General features: G+C 38.6%; 1 protein-coding gene and 1 long non-coding RNA gene across 3 annotated transcripts in view; one reads left to right on the top strand and one right to left on the bottom strand.

The window, feature by feature from the left end:
• The first annotated feature begins 343 nt into the window (after positions 1–343).
• LOC130073368 (uncharacterized) lies at positions 344–7185 on the top strand. The gene is made up of 2 exons (XR_008804335.1): positions 344–566; positions 6934–7185. It is a non-coding gene; the product is annotated as an uncharacterized LOC130073368 (long non-coding RNA).
• prkcz (protein kinase C, zeta) overlaps positions 1243–15572 on the bottom strand; it is a 77867-nt gene continuing 63537 nt past the window's right edge. Inside the window, exons 15-17 of one of the 2 annotated variants that reach the window (XM_056238724.1) lie at positions 2523–2727; positions 2305–2424; positions 1243–1336 (exon numbers count right to left, since the gene is read on the bottom strand). In XM_056238724.1, the coding sequence (XP_056094699.1) occupies positions 2341–2424; positions 2523–2727 (289 nt within the window). In that variant the 3' untranslated portion in view covers positions 1243–1336; positions 2305–2340. Of the gene's footprint in view, positions 1337–2304; positions 2425–2522; positions 2728–11403; positions 12363–15572 lie in introns of those variants that run through there. The other variant, XM_056238725.1, reaches the window with a different exon arrangement.

Raw genomic sequence — 15572 nt, 5'->3', positions numbered from 1 at the left:
GATGCAGGATCAAGAGAAGTAGGATCTGGAGCAGGATTAGATGCAGGATCAAGAGAAGTAGGATCTGGAGCAGGATTAGATGCAGGATCAAGAGAAGTAGGATCTGGAGCAGGATTGGATACAGGATCAAGAGCAGGATTAGATACAGGATCAAGAGCAGGAGGATCTGGAGCAGGGAAGGGTACAAAAACAGGTGCAGGTGGATATGGATCAAGGCTAGGAACAATACCTGGAACAGAAGGATTAGTATCAGTCATTGGTACAAAACAAGTAGCAGGAGTATCTGGATCAGGCCAGAAAGCAAAATCTGCAGCAGGAGGGTCTGGAACAGGGCAGTGGGCAATTTCAGGAGTAAGAGGATCTGGATTAGGACTGGGATTAAAATCTGGAGTTGGACAGGGAGCAAAATCAGGACTTGAAGGATATGGGTCAGGGCTGGGAAGAAATTCAGGAGCAGGTGGACCTGGATTGGGGCAAGGAACAAAATCAGGTCCAGAAGGATCTGGAACAGCGTCTGGATCAGGACTAGATTGCTGCCCGATGTGTCTAATACCATTTTCTGAAGGGTGAGTGAACGTTTCATATAAAGAAGTTAAAAAAATTCCATTCACCAAAGTTGATTAACTTCACAATGCAGAACCAGGGTTGACAACAAAATCAATGAATTATTCAATGTAAAGTTATTACATTTGCTTCAGCAGCAACCCAAAATGTTGCATGGGTGGCTTCCTTGAAAAGGCATATACATTCCTTCAAGGCATATAACCTACAATATCCCAACATTTCCCAATTTGGCTTGGCTAGAGAAGAACATTGTCGGTGGTTGGTTTTGGCAAATAGTCTTATTGGAAAACCATACGAATAAATTGACAGAATGCAATACCTGAGTTTTCAGATGCCAATTAAACAGGCAAGACTCTCCGAATTCAGGTGTTTTGCAGAACAGCAACACAAACTAAGAAGCAGGGGATGTGATCTGCTGTCATTGTAGAGTTGATCCATGTTCTAGAACACCAGAGACTAGAAGACTGAGATCAGCTTTGGCATTAGAGATGTTAAGCTGGCCCTTTAGGTAAAGCCAGAACATACATACGCTCACTCTCATGAACCCCTTGGCAAAACTAGGCTGTAAGATGAAGTGTTGGTGGACGGAATCATGCATTCCATCACCTCTTTTTAAATTGCCAAAATAAAATTAGTCATTTGTTGGAGAAAGAGATTTTATTTTCCCTAAGTGAATGGATTTGAGTGTTTGCGCCTTGGGTGCTGGTGGAGCATTCCGAGATGGATATCACAGCCACGGTTATGTAACTCGCTCCTGGATGTGATGTCATCCCTGCAGATGTAGAGCAGAGGATCCAGTTCAGATGGGATTTAAATTTGATGCTTTATGAACACTTGATTCTTTATTTTGATTGATGAACATAGCAACGTTTAGCAGCTGCTCTTGTTGTTGTACTATAGTATGAAGTACGCAAAGTATTACACAACACGTAACATTGAATTGAGACTTAATGATGAGGCGGTACAGTGATTGTTTTAGATGGTAATACCCTGGTACTTTATGATAAACTAGACTTTAGATTTACACAAATTAGTTATATTATAATTAATTGAAATGAGTTGGGTAGTTTAAGAAGAAATACTTTTGGAAAGTTGGCGTCTTGCAATGTGACATGATTTAAACCGCATTTTTCTATTTTATAATTATGCATGCTGAGTTCTTAATTAAAAGACAACATAATATTTGTACTTTTATTCATAAAAATAATAAATATTTCATTCAAAAAGGCATTTTCCATCGAAGGACCATTTACGGTATAAGAAATGGGAGTTAGGACTCAGGTTCATTTTTTTAAACTTAAGTTAAAGCATTAAGCTTCAAGCTAAAAACTTGTTAAATTTTTGTTCACTTTTAAATCTTTAATGTTATTGGTAACATCAAAGTAGATTTAAACACTTTACTAATAAGGTAACACTACTAATAATGTCTCATTTGTTAACATCAGTTAATGTATTAACTTACTTGGAAAATAGTTCACGGTGTATTAACTAATGTCAACAAATACAACTTTTAGTTTAAAAAACTTATTAGTATGTAGAACTTAGAAAGACCTACAGTATATTAATAAATGCTGTAAAAATATGATACTTAATGCATTAACTTATATACTTAACGAATTGAACTTTGTTGTAAAGTTTTACCTGATTATCTTTGCAGATTCATATACTTTTTAAGCACATTCACATGATGTTGAATTAAAAAGTCAAGGGAACTGTTATATAGCCTGTATAACCACATACCAGTTTATAGGCGTCATTTTCACCTCGCTGCCATCTTTAATCAATGCCAACTCTCCAGAAAGGCCGTTTATGAACTTTTCTGCCTGTGAACTTTGGAGCACTTCTCAGAAAAAGGAAACACTATGTTGAAACATGGCAGACTGTGAGTGTACTTAAAGAGAGGAGGAAGAGAAACTCTAAGAAGGACAGTTATTCATCAGAACGGGTCAGAAAGTCACCAGATTCTTGCGAGGTCCGAGAGCAGCGCTCCTTCGGCGTGGTGGGCAGCGCTGAACGGCGTAGAACAAGGCAGCACTTTGTTGGAGGTGCAGGGCTGGCGTGCGCCGCTGCCCGCTCTCTGCCCGCCGTGTGTACATTGGCCAGACTGCAGAGCACAGCAGAACACAGGCGGCCCCGTGAGAGAGACACAATGAACGCTCTTGTCTAGAGAAGGACACATAGAGAAAGAGGCAGATATAGAGAGCGAGTTTCCGAGGGCGTCGATACAAGCGGAGGGCAGGACTGGTGAAGAGATGGAAATCTTGATGGAGCGAATCAAGGGAACTGGTGGGTTGGCACGTGTAGATTCACAGAATGGTTTTGAGGTTTGCTGCTGGGAAGCATCAAGCCGTCTGGGTTGGAAAAGGGATTAGAGAGGAAAGGAAGGAGTCAAAAGGGAAAGGGGATACAAACAAATGAATGCGAGTGAAATTGAGTGTCGTTTTTTGGGGGAGAAAGGATCTGTCGTTCTGAATCGTACGAGAAACGGTCATTGGAAAGTCAAATTTGAGACTTGGTGACCTCGCAGTTTATGTGTGCTTGTTAGCTGGCAGTGTACTATAATAAATGATTCCCCGGTGGTTTCTTTTTGTGTGTGCAGTGCACACATCAGTAAACTGCTATAAGATTTATTCACTTGTAGTTTTCTGTCTGCTACTACAAAATGCCACCAACCGTTCATTAGGATTAAAGGGTTAGTTCACCCAAAAATGAAAATTCTGTCGTTTACTCACCCTCAAGTTGTTCCAAACCTGTATGAATTTCATTCTTCTGCTGAACACACACACAAAAAATGTGGTAACTAATTGTTGATGGGCCCCCTTAACTTACACCATAGTATGAAAAAAAAAAATGCTATCCAAGTCAACTGTTTGGTTACTAGGGCTGTCACTTTTGAGAAAAATCTAATTCGAACGGTTATCAAATATCAAGCAATGTATTCGAATATATTCGAATTTCTACGAGCCCCGCCCCCACAAAAAACAAACAAACAAACAAACACCCTAACGGAGATTCAATCACAAATTTATTAACAGTCTGACAGTCATAAACAGGACTCAGGCCTGTCTGAAAAAAAAAATTTTGACTTAATGTTTTAAACAGCAGGTTATCAATTTAATATATATGAAGTGCCACTAATGCCGAGTTCAGACTGCACGATTTTCAAAATAATCGGGTCACTGTTGTTTTCACACTGCATGACTATCTGGGGTAACATTCAGTTGCTGCTGTGTTCACACTGCACGATGGATCGGCGACAGGAGGTTTCACACTGCATGACTTTACAAAAGAAAGAATCGCCGACAACTTCTGCCTGGTCCGCAAACTACGTTTCACAACCAAACAAACGCGAGAAGTGATAAGGAAATAACGGAAGATCACGCATGCGTGAGACCGGAGTTCTCGCGCGACACTGAATTTGTTATTAAAAATGATAGCCTACAAGAAGATTGTGATCCAAATAGTCTATGCACTGATTTGTAGCGAAAATGAAAAAAATAAAAATAAACAGTTTATGCAGGAAATGGTTGGGAAGACGAGGAGAGCAAGGACTGTGTTTTGCAAAGAGAGTTGGGGGTAAATAAATAATTTTGCAAATGACGTCCTGCTGGTCATGCAAATATTTGTGCTTTGTTTCTGTTTGAAATAATTGTAAATATAGGCCTATCTATTAAAATACTGATATTCTGGTCTATAACTCCTCCTCCTCCTCCCTGTATCTTGCTCTCTCATTGGCTGTCGGTCATCGCCGATGTAGTTTTCAGTCAGAACACATTCACACAGCAGGATTGTGAATCGCCGACAGGTCCAGATATTTAGCATGCCAAATATCTCACGGGCGTCTGCGACTCGTCGGCGATTCTGTCAGATCGCGTCTTTGCTCATTCACATTGTCACTCGCGTGAACGAGCACCGATTTGCCTGTGATTTCGGGCATTTGTCGGCGATTTCTCAAAACCTGTCGGCGAGCCAAAATCGGGGCTAAAATCGTGCAGTCTGAACTCGGCATAAGCTACATGGGAAAAAACTGCATCGGAACAGCACGGCACAAACAATAACGTGACGGCTTAAACAGCAGCAGGAGTAAGGCCTATAGCCTAGCCTAATTCATTTCTTAATATTGTTTGCTAGAAACACCAATTTATCAACTTGATCTGGATCAAGTGCGGCTCTCTTTTTGTTCCCCGCTCGGAGCGCGCACACGTGCCTGGCACACACAGATTTGCGCGTCAATGTTGAGAGAAGTGGTATCTACGGTGTAGCTGTAGAACCCAAAATATTTCCAGACTCGACTTTTTAGATGAGTTGAGGTCGTAATTCTCCGCTCAGGCTGTCGTTCTGTGCGTTATCTTCCATTTTCAAAACAGGGAGGCTATTATTCGCTTGATTTGGTCATGGGCTTACGGTACATTACGTTTAGAGCGCCCGCTCCTGGATGAGATGGCAAACAATAAAAAAAAAAAAAAAAAAAAAAACGGTCTAATCATAGACTGTTAAAAATGCGCTAAACATGGCACTTTAAAAACCGGATAGTTTATTTATAGTTCGAATACGGATATTTCACGTCATGTTCGAATGCATATTCGAATATCGAATAAAAAGTGACAGCCCTATTGGTTACCCACATTCTTCAAAATATCTTCTTTTGTGTTCAGCAGAGTAAAGAAACTCATACAGGTTTGGAACAACTTGAGAGTGAGTAAATGATGATAGTTTTTTCATTTTTTGGGGGTCAACTGCTACTTCGCTTTGCTTCGTAGACAGAGTCTGGCATGGCATAGTTGAAAAGTGTTTTCTTTCTCGCGCGGGGGGCGATTGTCTGAAGTATAAAATCATTGGTTACCCATAAGCCAATCACATAAAGTTTGGTTATGACGTGTGTTATTCGCTAGCTCAGCCGCATCGAACTGCCACTGTAAACACATGTATGATGCGAAATAACGGAGTGAACATGGCTGACCGAGTTTTGCTGCCTCCTTAACCTGATCCTCCATGAGTGCAACCAAGGGGGACACAAGCACAACTATCGCCTTGCCGGCCTTTGGCCTGCCCAGTTTTTTCGCTGACGATCGGTAATATTTGATAAATTTAACTTTTACCAAAACCTGTCGGGAGTAGGGCCACGACATCACCTCCATTCAAAATGTTTAACAAACACTCTTCTTGTTCGGCCTTCAGTTTGGAAAAGCCAGGAATATTCTCCACAACAGAGCGAATTGCATCCCGTGTCTCCATATCCGCAGTCGTTTACGATTTCCCCAATCTTAAACTCGGCGCTTAGCGACTACGTCACGGCTCTCAGCCTGCCCTCTGTTCGTTGATTGGCCGGCTGTTTTCAGGCCGGAGGAAAACTGAGAGACATGTCGATGTCTCAGACTGAGCAGAAGCGAACTGAAATAGAGCGGAAGTACGAAGTCTGACGTAGTCAGGCTAGGTCAACTATCCCTTTAAGTAAAAAATTATGGTAACTCTTTACAATAAGGTTCCATGATTTGTTAAATACTCCCAGTGGTAAAAAAAAAACAAGTTTTTAATGTTGTTTATGTCTTTGTGGTGTTTTTAATATGCTTTAAAATATATCAGTCAACTGTGTACCAGTTTATGCCCTCTTTCTGTTGGCTCGTCTTCTATGCTCTAAAAGTTCTAGGGCTTTGTTAATGTTCCCATACTTAAAGTTGCCACAGTCATTGCATACTTTGCATGTGCTGCCCTTTATTTGTACCATTGTTTATTTGAAATATAATAAAGATATTGTTTTGATAAGTGAGATCTGATTGTAGCCCTTGAAAACCCAAAAAAATGAGTGCTTGAAAAGTCCTTGAATGTCCTGGAATTTAATTTTACAGTATCTGTGCGAAACCTGCAATTCATTACATAACATCAGCTAATGGGACCTTATTGTAAAGTGTTACCAAAATGAGTATCTTCAATTGTATTCTGACAGAGATGTTTTCAAAGCAAATGCATGTTAAGAACTGTTGGATACCAAGGGGAAATCTAAAATTATTGAAGTGTTTCCAGATAAATGTTTTTTGAGTGACATCAGGGGATCAGCTACATTGTAAACAGCTTTTCTCTAGTCCAAAACTTACATCAACATGTTTTATTCCCAAATTGTTTTTGAAAGACAGTGAGGGATCAATAACTTATCATGACTCAAAAATCTCATTTTGTTTCCAAACCTGCTCATTGTGCAAGAATGAAACGGTCTTGCGTTAGCCCCCCCCATGTTTGGGTTTACAAACCACATTTTACTGGAACCGGGATTGATTTCTTTTTAGTTATTGTGTATTGGATCTAATGTGTGTGTACTTTTTTTTGTACGGTTCACTATTATTAAAAACTTGTATGTGTTCTCTGTTCTTTCAGGTTCACCCAAATGGAATGTGATGGTCATCTTGCACAATGTTTATCAGAGATGCATGACGATATTATTTGGTGATGATAATGAAATTCTATTATTTTTGGATACCTGTTTTCCTTAGTAGCTTTATGTTGCATGTGCTTGCAAAATATTACTTTAATATTTTGATTGCTGTAACCAGAGGACCTGTTAAGTATTTCTTATAAAATATGATAGAAAAACAATATGCATTATGCAATAAAGACAGTGTTCTCTCACAGACCAGTGTTGTTTTTCTTTTTCTTTTTTTCTTCTCCACACCCAGAAATCATGAGACAGGAAATGTGAAGTCATTACAATGAACATTTACTGATTTACAGTTGTTATCTAAGATGCTTAAGACTTTAACTTCATAAAACCAAAGACATGTTCACATCTCTCTCGCTCTCCCACCCTCAGCCCACAGAAACTCTACTGGAGCTTTCATTTACAATAATTTATAAAAACAAACACTTCAAATATAAAAGTATTCCCCTGTAGCACATTGATAAGAGCGTCATTTGCTTTGGACTCAACATATGGAAAGAACTGAAAAAGAAAGGAAAGCAGAAAACAGCTTGCGACGGCTTTTTGTATTTGGCAGATTGATAAATAACCAAAGTTTCTTGCTTAAAAATGTTTTCAGGGACAGGAACTTGTATTTGAAGTTTGAGACTAGCTGTTGGGAGGGACACTGGATTCAGAGATCTCTTATAATGGTGCAGAAACAGATTTATTTCTCTCTTTTTGTGAAAATTCTTAAGGGTTAAATTACAGATATTTACAATTATGCTTAACTCATTCCAGTTCAAATATAAACATGAATAAAACCAAAACAAAGGACAATCATAAATCTGACTGGTCCACGTGGATTCTGTACATTAGATTGAGCTGGTGGAAAATTAAGTTGATGAAGATGGTTTATTACTTTGTAATACACCATAGTACCTGTTCTCAAACAGCTTGTAAGAATAATCGTCGGTTTACAGGAATGAAAATGAAGGAGAATTTAAAGTCAAATAATGTCATGTAGGGCCATCGTTGTGTTAAAAACCTGAAAATTTGCACCAGCAATGGCCCTATCAAACTATACTTGAATGCCACTTGTTGGCAGTTTGCATTCACCTGAAGTTCCCGTCATAAACAATCCATTTATCATTCATAAAGAGTGGAAATTGTGTGGCTGTTTCTGTACCAGCTTTTCATTAGAGCTGAAAACATGGTGGGGTAATCTGGCTTCGCTCTCTGCCTCGTTATCGTTACGTTCGTCACGCTTGTTATCTCCTGGGCCGCTCTTTGTTCTTCGCCCGTCTGCTAATCTCACTACTGTCTGACACAAAAGCAGCTAATTAATCCTGTTAACATGGCAGCACTTCTTCACACAGGTCTGATTTCTTCAAAGCATTCACATCTAAGAGTGTCGTCTTCACTCTTCAGGAAAAAAGGGAAGTAAAAAAAACAAAACTTGGGAGATTAAACAGAAAACATATCTAGTTGCTTAATAACACCCTACTTTTATCACTGTGAGGGATTAATCAGACAAGCTAGCCTGTGATTGGCTGTTTTTATTCTTTGAAGGGAAATTATGTTTTGAAGTCAAATTTAATGGGCCTGGTGCTTTAGTTGCGTTTCCCTAGTGGAAAAGTGAGGAGTGTACGACTATGTTCGGAATAGCATACTAACATGATACTCTCACTAGCTTTGCAGTGTGTATACTGTGCACAGTGTGCATGGGATACCCAGATGATCTACTACATTTGCCAAGACACACACAGCGCAGAATATTGCATCCCACAATGCAATGCGCACAACTTGACCTTCAATTTACATCTCTTTTTTTTTTTTTTGGCTCATTATTTTGTCAAACAGCATTTTGACATCGCAAGATACCATGTGACAGTGTAGCATACTGATGTTTATCGAAAATCATTTCACCTACTATTAGTAAAAATAGTAGAATACAGAATATACTACAACTAGAATTCTATTCCGAACATAGCCTGTCATAAAATTAGATAAGATTAGCATTCTGAGCTAATTGTGTCTCATATTGAGTGTTGTAATGGGTTGAATTTGGGCTTTGAGGTCATCTGAGATTCACATCACTGTTGCACAATTTTACCACCACATCACACCAGAAACATGATGTACAAACCCCTTGTTTGTGTTCTCTCGCCCTCCACAACATCTCAACAGCACGTTGACAGATCACATGAGTACAACAACACAAAACCCTCTTATCGGAGGGAGGAGCAGCCATTTGAGTAATGTAGTGTGCAGTTGTAAAGAATGCTACTGTAATATTAAACCTAGGCTCATTGGAAAATCGTGCCTGTGGCAATATTTATGCAAAATGATATACGTTGCTTCTTGCACGGTTCGCGGCAATTTAAAAATGAGTTGCGCTAAAAGCGATTTCAGTTTTATCAGAGACAGATGAATGTGAGTTTGGCAACGTTTTATTATGTTGGTTCTGAATATCGAGGCAGTACGGGAATGAAATGTCTGGTGAGTGGAGCAAAAAGGTTAATGCTCTGTTGCGGCGTTTGAAAATAACAACCGTAATTTTAACTTGCTTCTACGCGTCTTTGAGCTCTTTTATCTTGACTTGTGTTTCACAGGACTCGTACACATCACATACGCAATGCGGTACCAGGTGAGCTAGCAAGCAAGCTTACTACATCAGAATAGCCATATAGAGCTGCAGTGTTGTGCTAGTTACTAAGAAATAGTAACTAGTTACAGTTACTAGTTACTTTGTTCAAAAAGTAACTCAATTACTTTGTTGATTACTTACACCAAAAAGTAATGCGTTACTGTTAAAAGTAACTTTTTAGTTACTTTTTTAAAGAAAGTTCTTAAATGTTCCCATTAATGCCCTTTTATGCGTTATGGTCTATACAAACACAAAACTGACTTAAACAGAAAGTAGTTTTTAAACACTATTTTATTTAAGTCAGACCAGCACAAACTGAATATATCAAGGATTTCTGAAATAAATAACAAAACAAGCATTTTTAAAGCTAGTGACTTGTTTGCTTTCTCAACATTGATATGTTCATGCAGCTGACAGTATACGTTTTTACCACTGTGGTTTTTACTGCATGAATTAATATTTGAGCAATACAAATGTACCTTGATCATTCTTGTTAGTTCATAGTAGGCCTACATTAACTAAGGAGATACAAATACATCTAACAATGAATGATACTTCTACAACATTTATTAACCATATTTAATGCTAAAATTGTTATCTTATTGTAAAGTGTTGCCATTTATATGATTCAAGCTTAAAGAAGATGGCCATATTTAAATATCGGCAAAGGCCAGAGCATTAAAATTACATAAATGTAGACCTATATTACATGTACAGTCTTTCACTTTATTTGCTTAAATTTTAGAACACTTGATTAGACTTGATGTCGGCTGCATGAACATATCAATGTAAGCAATCAATCACGTCACTAGTTTTAAAAATACAACTTCGCCGGCTAATGAATGCATAAAAGTGACCAGCTGGACATAAACTAATGCAAATAGATGGTAACAATTGCGACATAAAACATGTGGGTCAGGTCTGCGTGTGTTTTTGTCACATTGCTTTAATCGCTTGAGGTAAGTTAGCCGTTACTAATGTTATTCCTCTCAGACTCGACGGCAAGCTTCTTTTTTTTCTCTGCTGATGCAGCATCTAGTCAAAAAAAATATTATTTTATAATGATATGGCAATGTGTACTTAAGTGTTCTGTATTCATACCGTCTCGCTGTCTGTGTTTTAAATGCGCATCAAGTGCTCAGCGCTCTCCGTGCAGCTTGTAATCTCCGTGCTCGCGCTGCCTCACGTGTACGTAAACAACTCAGCCAGTGAGTTTGTTATGTGTCCTCAGGTGTCCTCTCGCTCTGTATAATGCTAGCAGTCTCTTCAGTGCTCTCGTACTGTGTAATGACAGCGCACACTTCTCAGCCGCTCCAGCAACTAATTAATTTTAAAAAGTAACGGACAACGCGCCATATGGTAACGGTAACGGAGTTAATCTATTTAAAAAGTAATGCGTTACAGTATTAGTTACTGTCAAAAGTAACTGCGTTACAGTAACGCGTTACTAGTAACGCGTTACTGCCCAACACTGGAGCTGATTATGTGATGCAAGCGTCAACATGTATTAGTTTACAAATCATGCACTATGGCAAAAGTGTTTTCAGGTCGTAACATAATATTGTGCAAGGAACTGCTAGAAAATAAGTCTTTATTAATCAATAACCTGCCACTGTAATTATAATTTGTGTGGAAATGAATGAAAGTTGTTGGTGTTTTACTGCCACTAGTGTTCATTTCAGCTGGAGTTATGCAAAAATGTAAGTAGAGGCAGATTTGTCCAATGAGCCGAGGCTGGTAATATTACTGCCAGTCTGATGTATTTGGGCTTTGTGATTATTCAGTGTCTAACCTTCATGTCTTGGTTTCAACATATGTATCAGTGTTTATGTTAAGTATAAAAAAACTAAACAAAACAAAAAAAAACACCTGCACATTTCTCATTGGATGGTGCATTGGAAAATCAACTCTGATCAAACATGGGGTTCAGAGCAGTTTGGAGCATGGTGAATTTTGGATCTTTGAGGCACTTCTTCAAAAAAACACATTTTATCTCCCATTTACTCAGTAAAATCAACACGGGTGGTTAAAAGCATGTGGTTTGAAGCACAGCTACCCACTGTTTAGGAAACCATCATGGTCATGAATTAAAATGTGCCACTTTGCATCATAGAAGGCATCATAAATTCTTCGATTGGCTAACTACACTATAATACAACATTTACCTTTAAACATTATACATTCTTGTTTCGCTTGAGGACGCACCTCATACAAGATTCAAGAGATTTAAAAAAAAAAAAAAAAAAAGTCGAACAGAAAATAAAAAGTGCACATTAAGTTAGAACTGTCATATTCAGCTAGGGTTGATGGGAAATGTAGTCTCTGAAGGACGCAGGCACACATCGAGTCCCAGGCAACAGTGCGCGCACATTCACACAAACACGGGTGTCAAAATTAAAGAGGACGCTGGGAAGCAGGAAGACAATCAACAGCTGAAATATGGGGAATAGTTCTGAGTTTGTTTTCTGAAGTTCCTCCAGTTGTTCTTCTTCCAGTGTAATCCTAAAATAACTCGGGGAGGGTCCAAAACTTGAAGTCTTAGTGTTGCTTTTTGTCTTTAACGCAGTTTGAAGGAAAAATTCTTCTCTGTGAACACATAGTCTGAGTTAAACTCAGCTGTAGAAGTCTCATGGAGCTGCAGGCGGAGAAACATCGGCCGTATTGTTCTTCCCTCATACGGTTTCTTCAGTGGAGAGCATCAGAGGATTAATGTACTCAAATCCCTCAAACTCAGACTGGTCTATTCTCTTAATCACATCCCTGAGGAGAGAAACCAACATTATTATTGACCGAGCTACAATTCAACTGTACATGCCCCGCACTGTGGCTTAAAGCAAAGAATGTGGGGAATATTTCAACAAAAAACAAATTGAAAGCTAAAGTGCAGAGGGTGTAGTTTTTGATCAACTGAATTTCCGATAGGTGCTAATAAGCATTGCAGGGAAGAACTAGTCTTCACATCTTTTACATGTACATTTATTCATTTAGCAGACACTTTTATTCAAAGTGACTTACAAATGAAGAAAACAGCAAAGAGGAGGCGGCAATAATGCGAGAAGAGCCAACAATACAAAGTTTCAAACATTGTCGAGAAGAGTATTTTAAATATGTGCCCAATTTGACCTTCTATTTCCAGTGTGATTTTTAATATTTCTCTTTGTTCAACAATAGATTGAATTGGAAAGAATAGAGCTATTTTCCCTACAAAATTAAATTAAAAATGTACAATAAAAGTACTTTCTTGGGGATTCAGCACCAAATCAGCATATTAGAATCATTTCTGAAGAATCATGTGAAAACTGAAGACTGCTGAAAATCATAGAAATTAATTACATTTTAAAATATATTAAAACTAGAAAAACAGCTATTTTAAAATATAATTCGATTTCACAATATTACAGTTTTTACTGTATTTTTAATCAAATAAATGCAACCTTGGTGAGCATAAGTGACGACTTTAAAAATATTCAAAACTTACTACCCTAAACATTTGAATGGTAGTATATGAAAATATCTGGTATGTTACAAAAAAAAAAAATCAGATTTTTAAGATTGCATCTATTATTATTGTTATTTCTTAGATTCTGCAGGGAAATATGTCAACTTATGAGCACATCTGTAAATGCAACAGAAATAACATCAGCGTCAAGGGGCTGGTTAACCACAAAGGGGGCTTTAACTACAGCAGTGGGCAGACAGAATTACACTAGAGTACAACTGAGAAATTCAGCGGCGTCTTTCTCCTCTTGGCTATTTTTTTCTGCACTGGCAACGATCCTTTACATGTCTAAAGAGATGGTAACATTCTCGCTGAAATCAGACCTCTTGGTTTCCAGAACCTCAGGAATCCATTGATCTATTTTATCAGCCTGTTGAGGATACTACACCGCTGTAATGCTCCACCTCTTATATGGCGTAATGCTGAGACGATTCAAAACTAGTTTATCACGTTCTGTCAAACACGGTCCATGGAGGGCAATTCTCCTCTCCAACAAGCTCAGCAAGAACTGATATTTCACCAGATCCGGGATCAGCGCCCAATTGTGTTTGTGCTGTGTCTGTTTGAATAAAGTCCCCAGAGGGCCACTTGACTGTATGTGGGTGTGTGTGGGGTCGAAATGCCTCCAGAAAGAGTGAAACCTAAAATAACATGAATGACACCTCTATGCCGTAATATCAGGCTCAGGTTTCAAAGGGAGTGCAGGGGGGAAATGTGTGTGATGCCACAGAGGAAGAAACACAGCGAGACGGACATTCTGGGCACTGACCAAAATAAACAAGCCTCTTTACTGCACAAATGTTTCTTTAGAAAAGGATTACAAGGTGGAGCTTAAAAGACTTTGCACAAAAGGTACACAGCTTTTTGAACAAAACTCCAAACTGATAACACTTCTAACACAGCTGTTCATTTAAAGCCTGCGCTTTCATTAGGGCTGTACATTTATTTTCACATTTCGTTTCAAAACAAGATTATTGTGACGGGTAATGAGAACATGTGGTTAATGAAAGGACATTACTTTAAATGAAAGGTGTGTGTAGATAAAAGACATATGGTGCAATTACAAATGTACTCTATCAAAAGATTGGGGTTTGTACAAGCTTTTGAAGTTTATGAAAGAAGTCGCTTCTGCTCACCAAGGCTGCATTTATTTGATCAAAAACACAGTAATATTGTTAATATTGTTACAATTCAAAATAACAGTTTTTTTTTTTTATTCTAATATATTTTGAAATGTGATTTATTCCTGTCATGGCAGTTTTACTTCAGTTTTTACTGTCAGAAACATCTCTTCTTATTATCATAAACAGTTGTGCTTCTGTTTCAATCAAATTCTGAAAAGAACAGGATATGATAGAAGTACAAATCTTTTGTGGCATTCTAAATGTCACTTTTGATCAATTTAATGATCTCCCTGACCCCAAACTTTTGAACGGTAGAGTACTTTGTGCAAATTTTGTGTAGTCAACTAAACTAGAAAATAATACACAGGGAATCCGAGTTCTTTTATAAGTCGTTTGTTTGAGTGTAAAAGGGAATCGTGTCTCTAGTCGCAATGGATTCATCCTTTTCCGCTGGGCTCTGAGACACATCCCACTCTGGACGCACATTCCTTTAATCCAAAAGACTAAATCTCTTACAAGGAAGGATCCCCCCCCCCCCCCCCCCGCCCGCTTTTTTCGTCTGCCAGATCAGTCAAACAAAAAAGGCTTCCATCACTTCCTCCCCCTCCTCCTCTCCTCCACCGTGTGGGACGTCATGCTTTTCCAGAGCTTGCTCTGCTTTTGAAGTGTCTGGCTGCTGCGTTTCTTTGAAGCCTGCTTGGAAAATCTCGTATTGAACTAAGAACCCGCCGTGGCTCTATAGATTACTGTCTGTCAGTTCATCTGACTGCGGCCCACTTGCGCTTCTGCTAATTATGAGTGACAGGTTTACCGGCAAATTGACTTCAATCGGCTTGTAGACTGCAATGATTGTGTATTCAGCGGTTAGTGTTCATATAGTACGAGGTGCATCTTGGGCTTCTCATGGAGAGCAAAGATATCAAATCACCTCAAGACTTCGGATGACCTCATTCGAAAGCATCACACCATGTCCTAACCAGACACGATGCGATTAGATTCCAGAGACAAGCAATGTGTCTGTCCACACATTAAATAAAGGCCATGATCAGTGCACAAGATTATCATTGTTATACTTTCTATGTTGTTGTCACAGAAATAGAATCATTGTGTATCACTGACGCGGCTGGTTAGGGCAAAAACTCTGATCAACATTGAAAATACACCTTTTATCGTGTGTCGCAGAATGATGTCGCATCTGATTAGGACACTGTGTTTGAATTTTAATGTTAAATTTTAATTTTAAACATATTCAGAGAGAATGATACAACAATACAGTGATTGATAGATAAAACAGAAGATAGAACTATAGATAGATAGAACGATAGATAGAATGATAGATATATAGAC

Source organism: Rhinichthys klamathensis, unplaced genomic scaffold (assembly GCF_029890125.1).
Source record: "Rhinichthys klamathensis goyatoka isolate OS25496 unplaced genomic scaffold, OSU_Roscu_1.1 h1tg000533l_1, whole genome shotgun sequence".
Lineage (NCBI taxonomy): Eukaryota > Metazoa > Chordata > Actinopteri > Cypriniformes > Leuciscidae > Rhinichthys > Rhinichthys klamathensis.
This window is presented reverse-complemented; position numbering and strand designations above follow the sequence as displayed.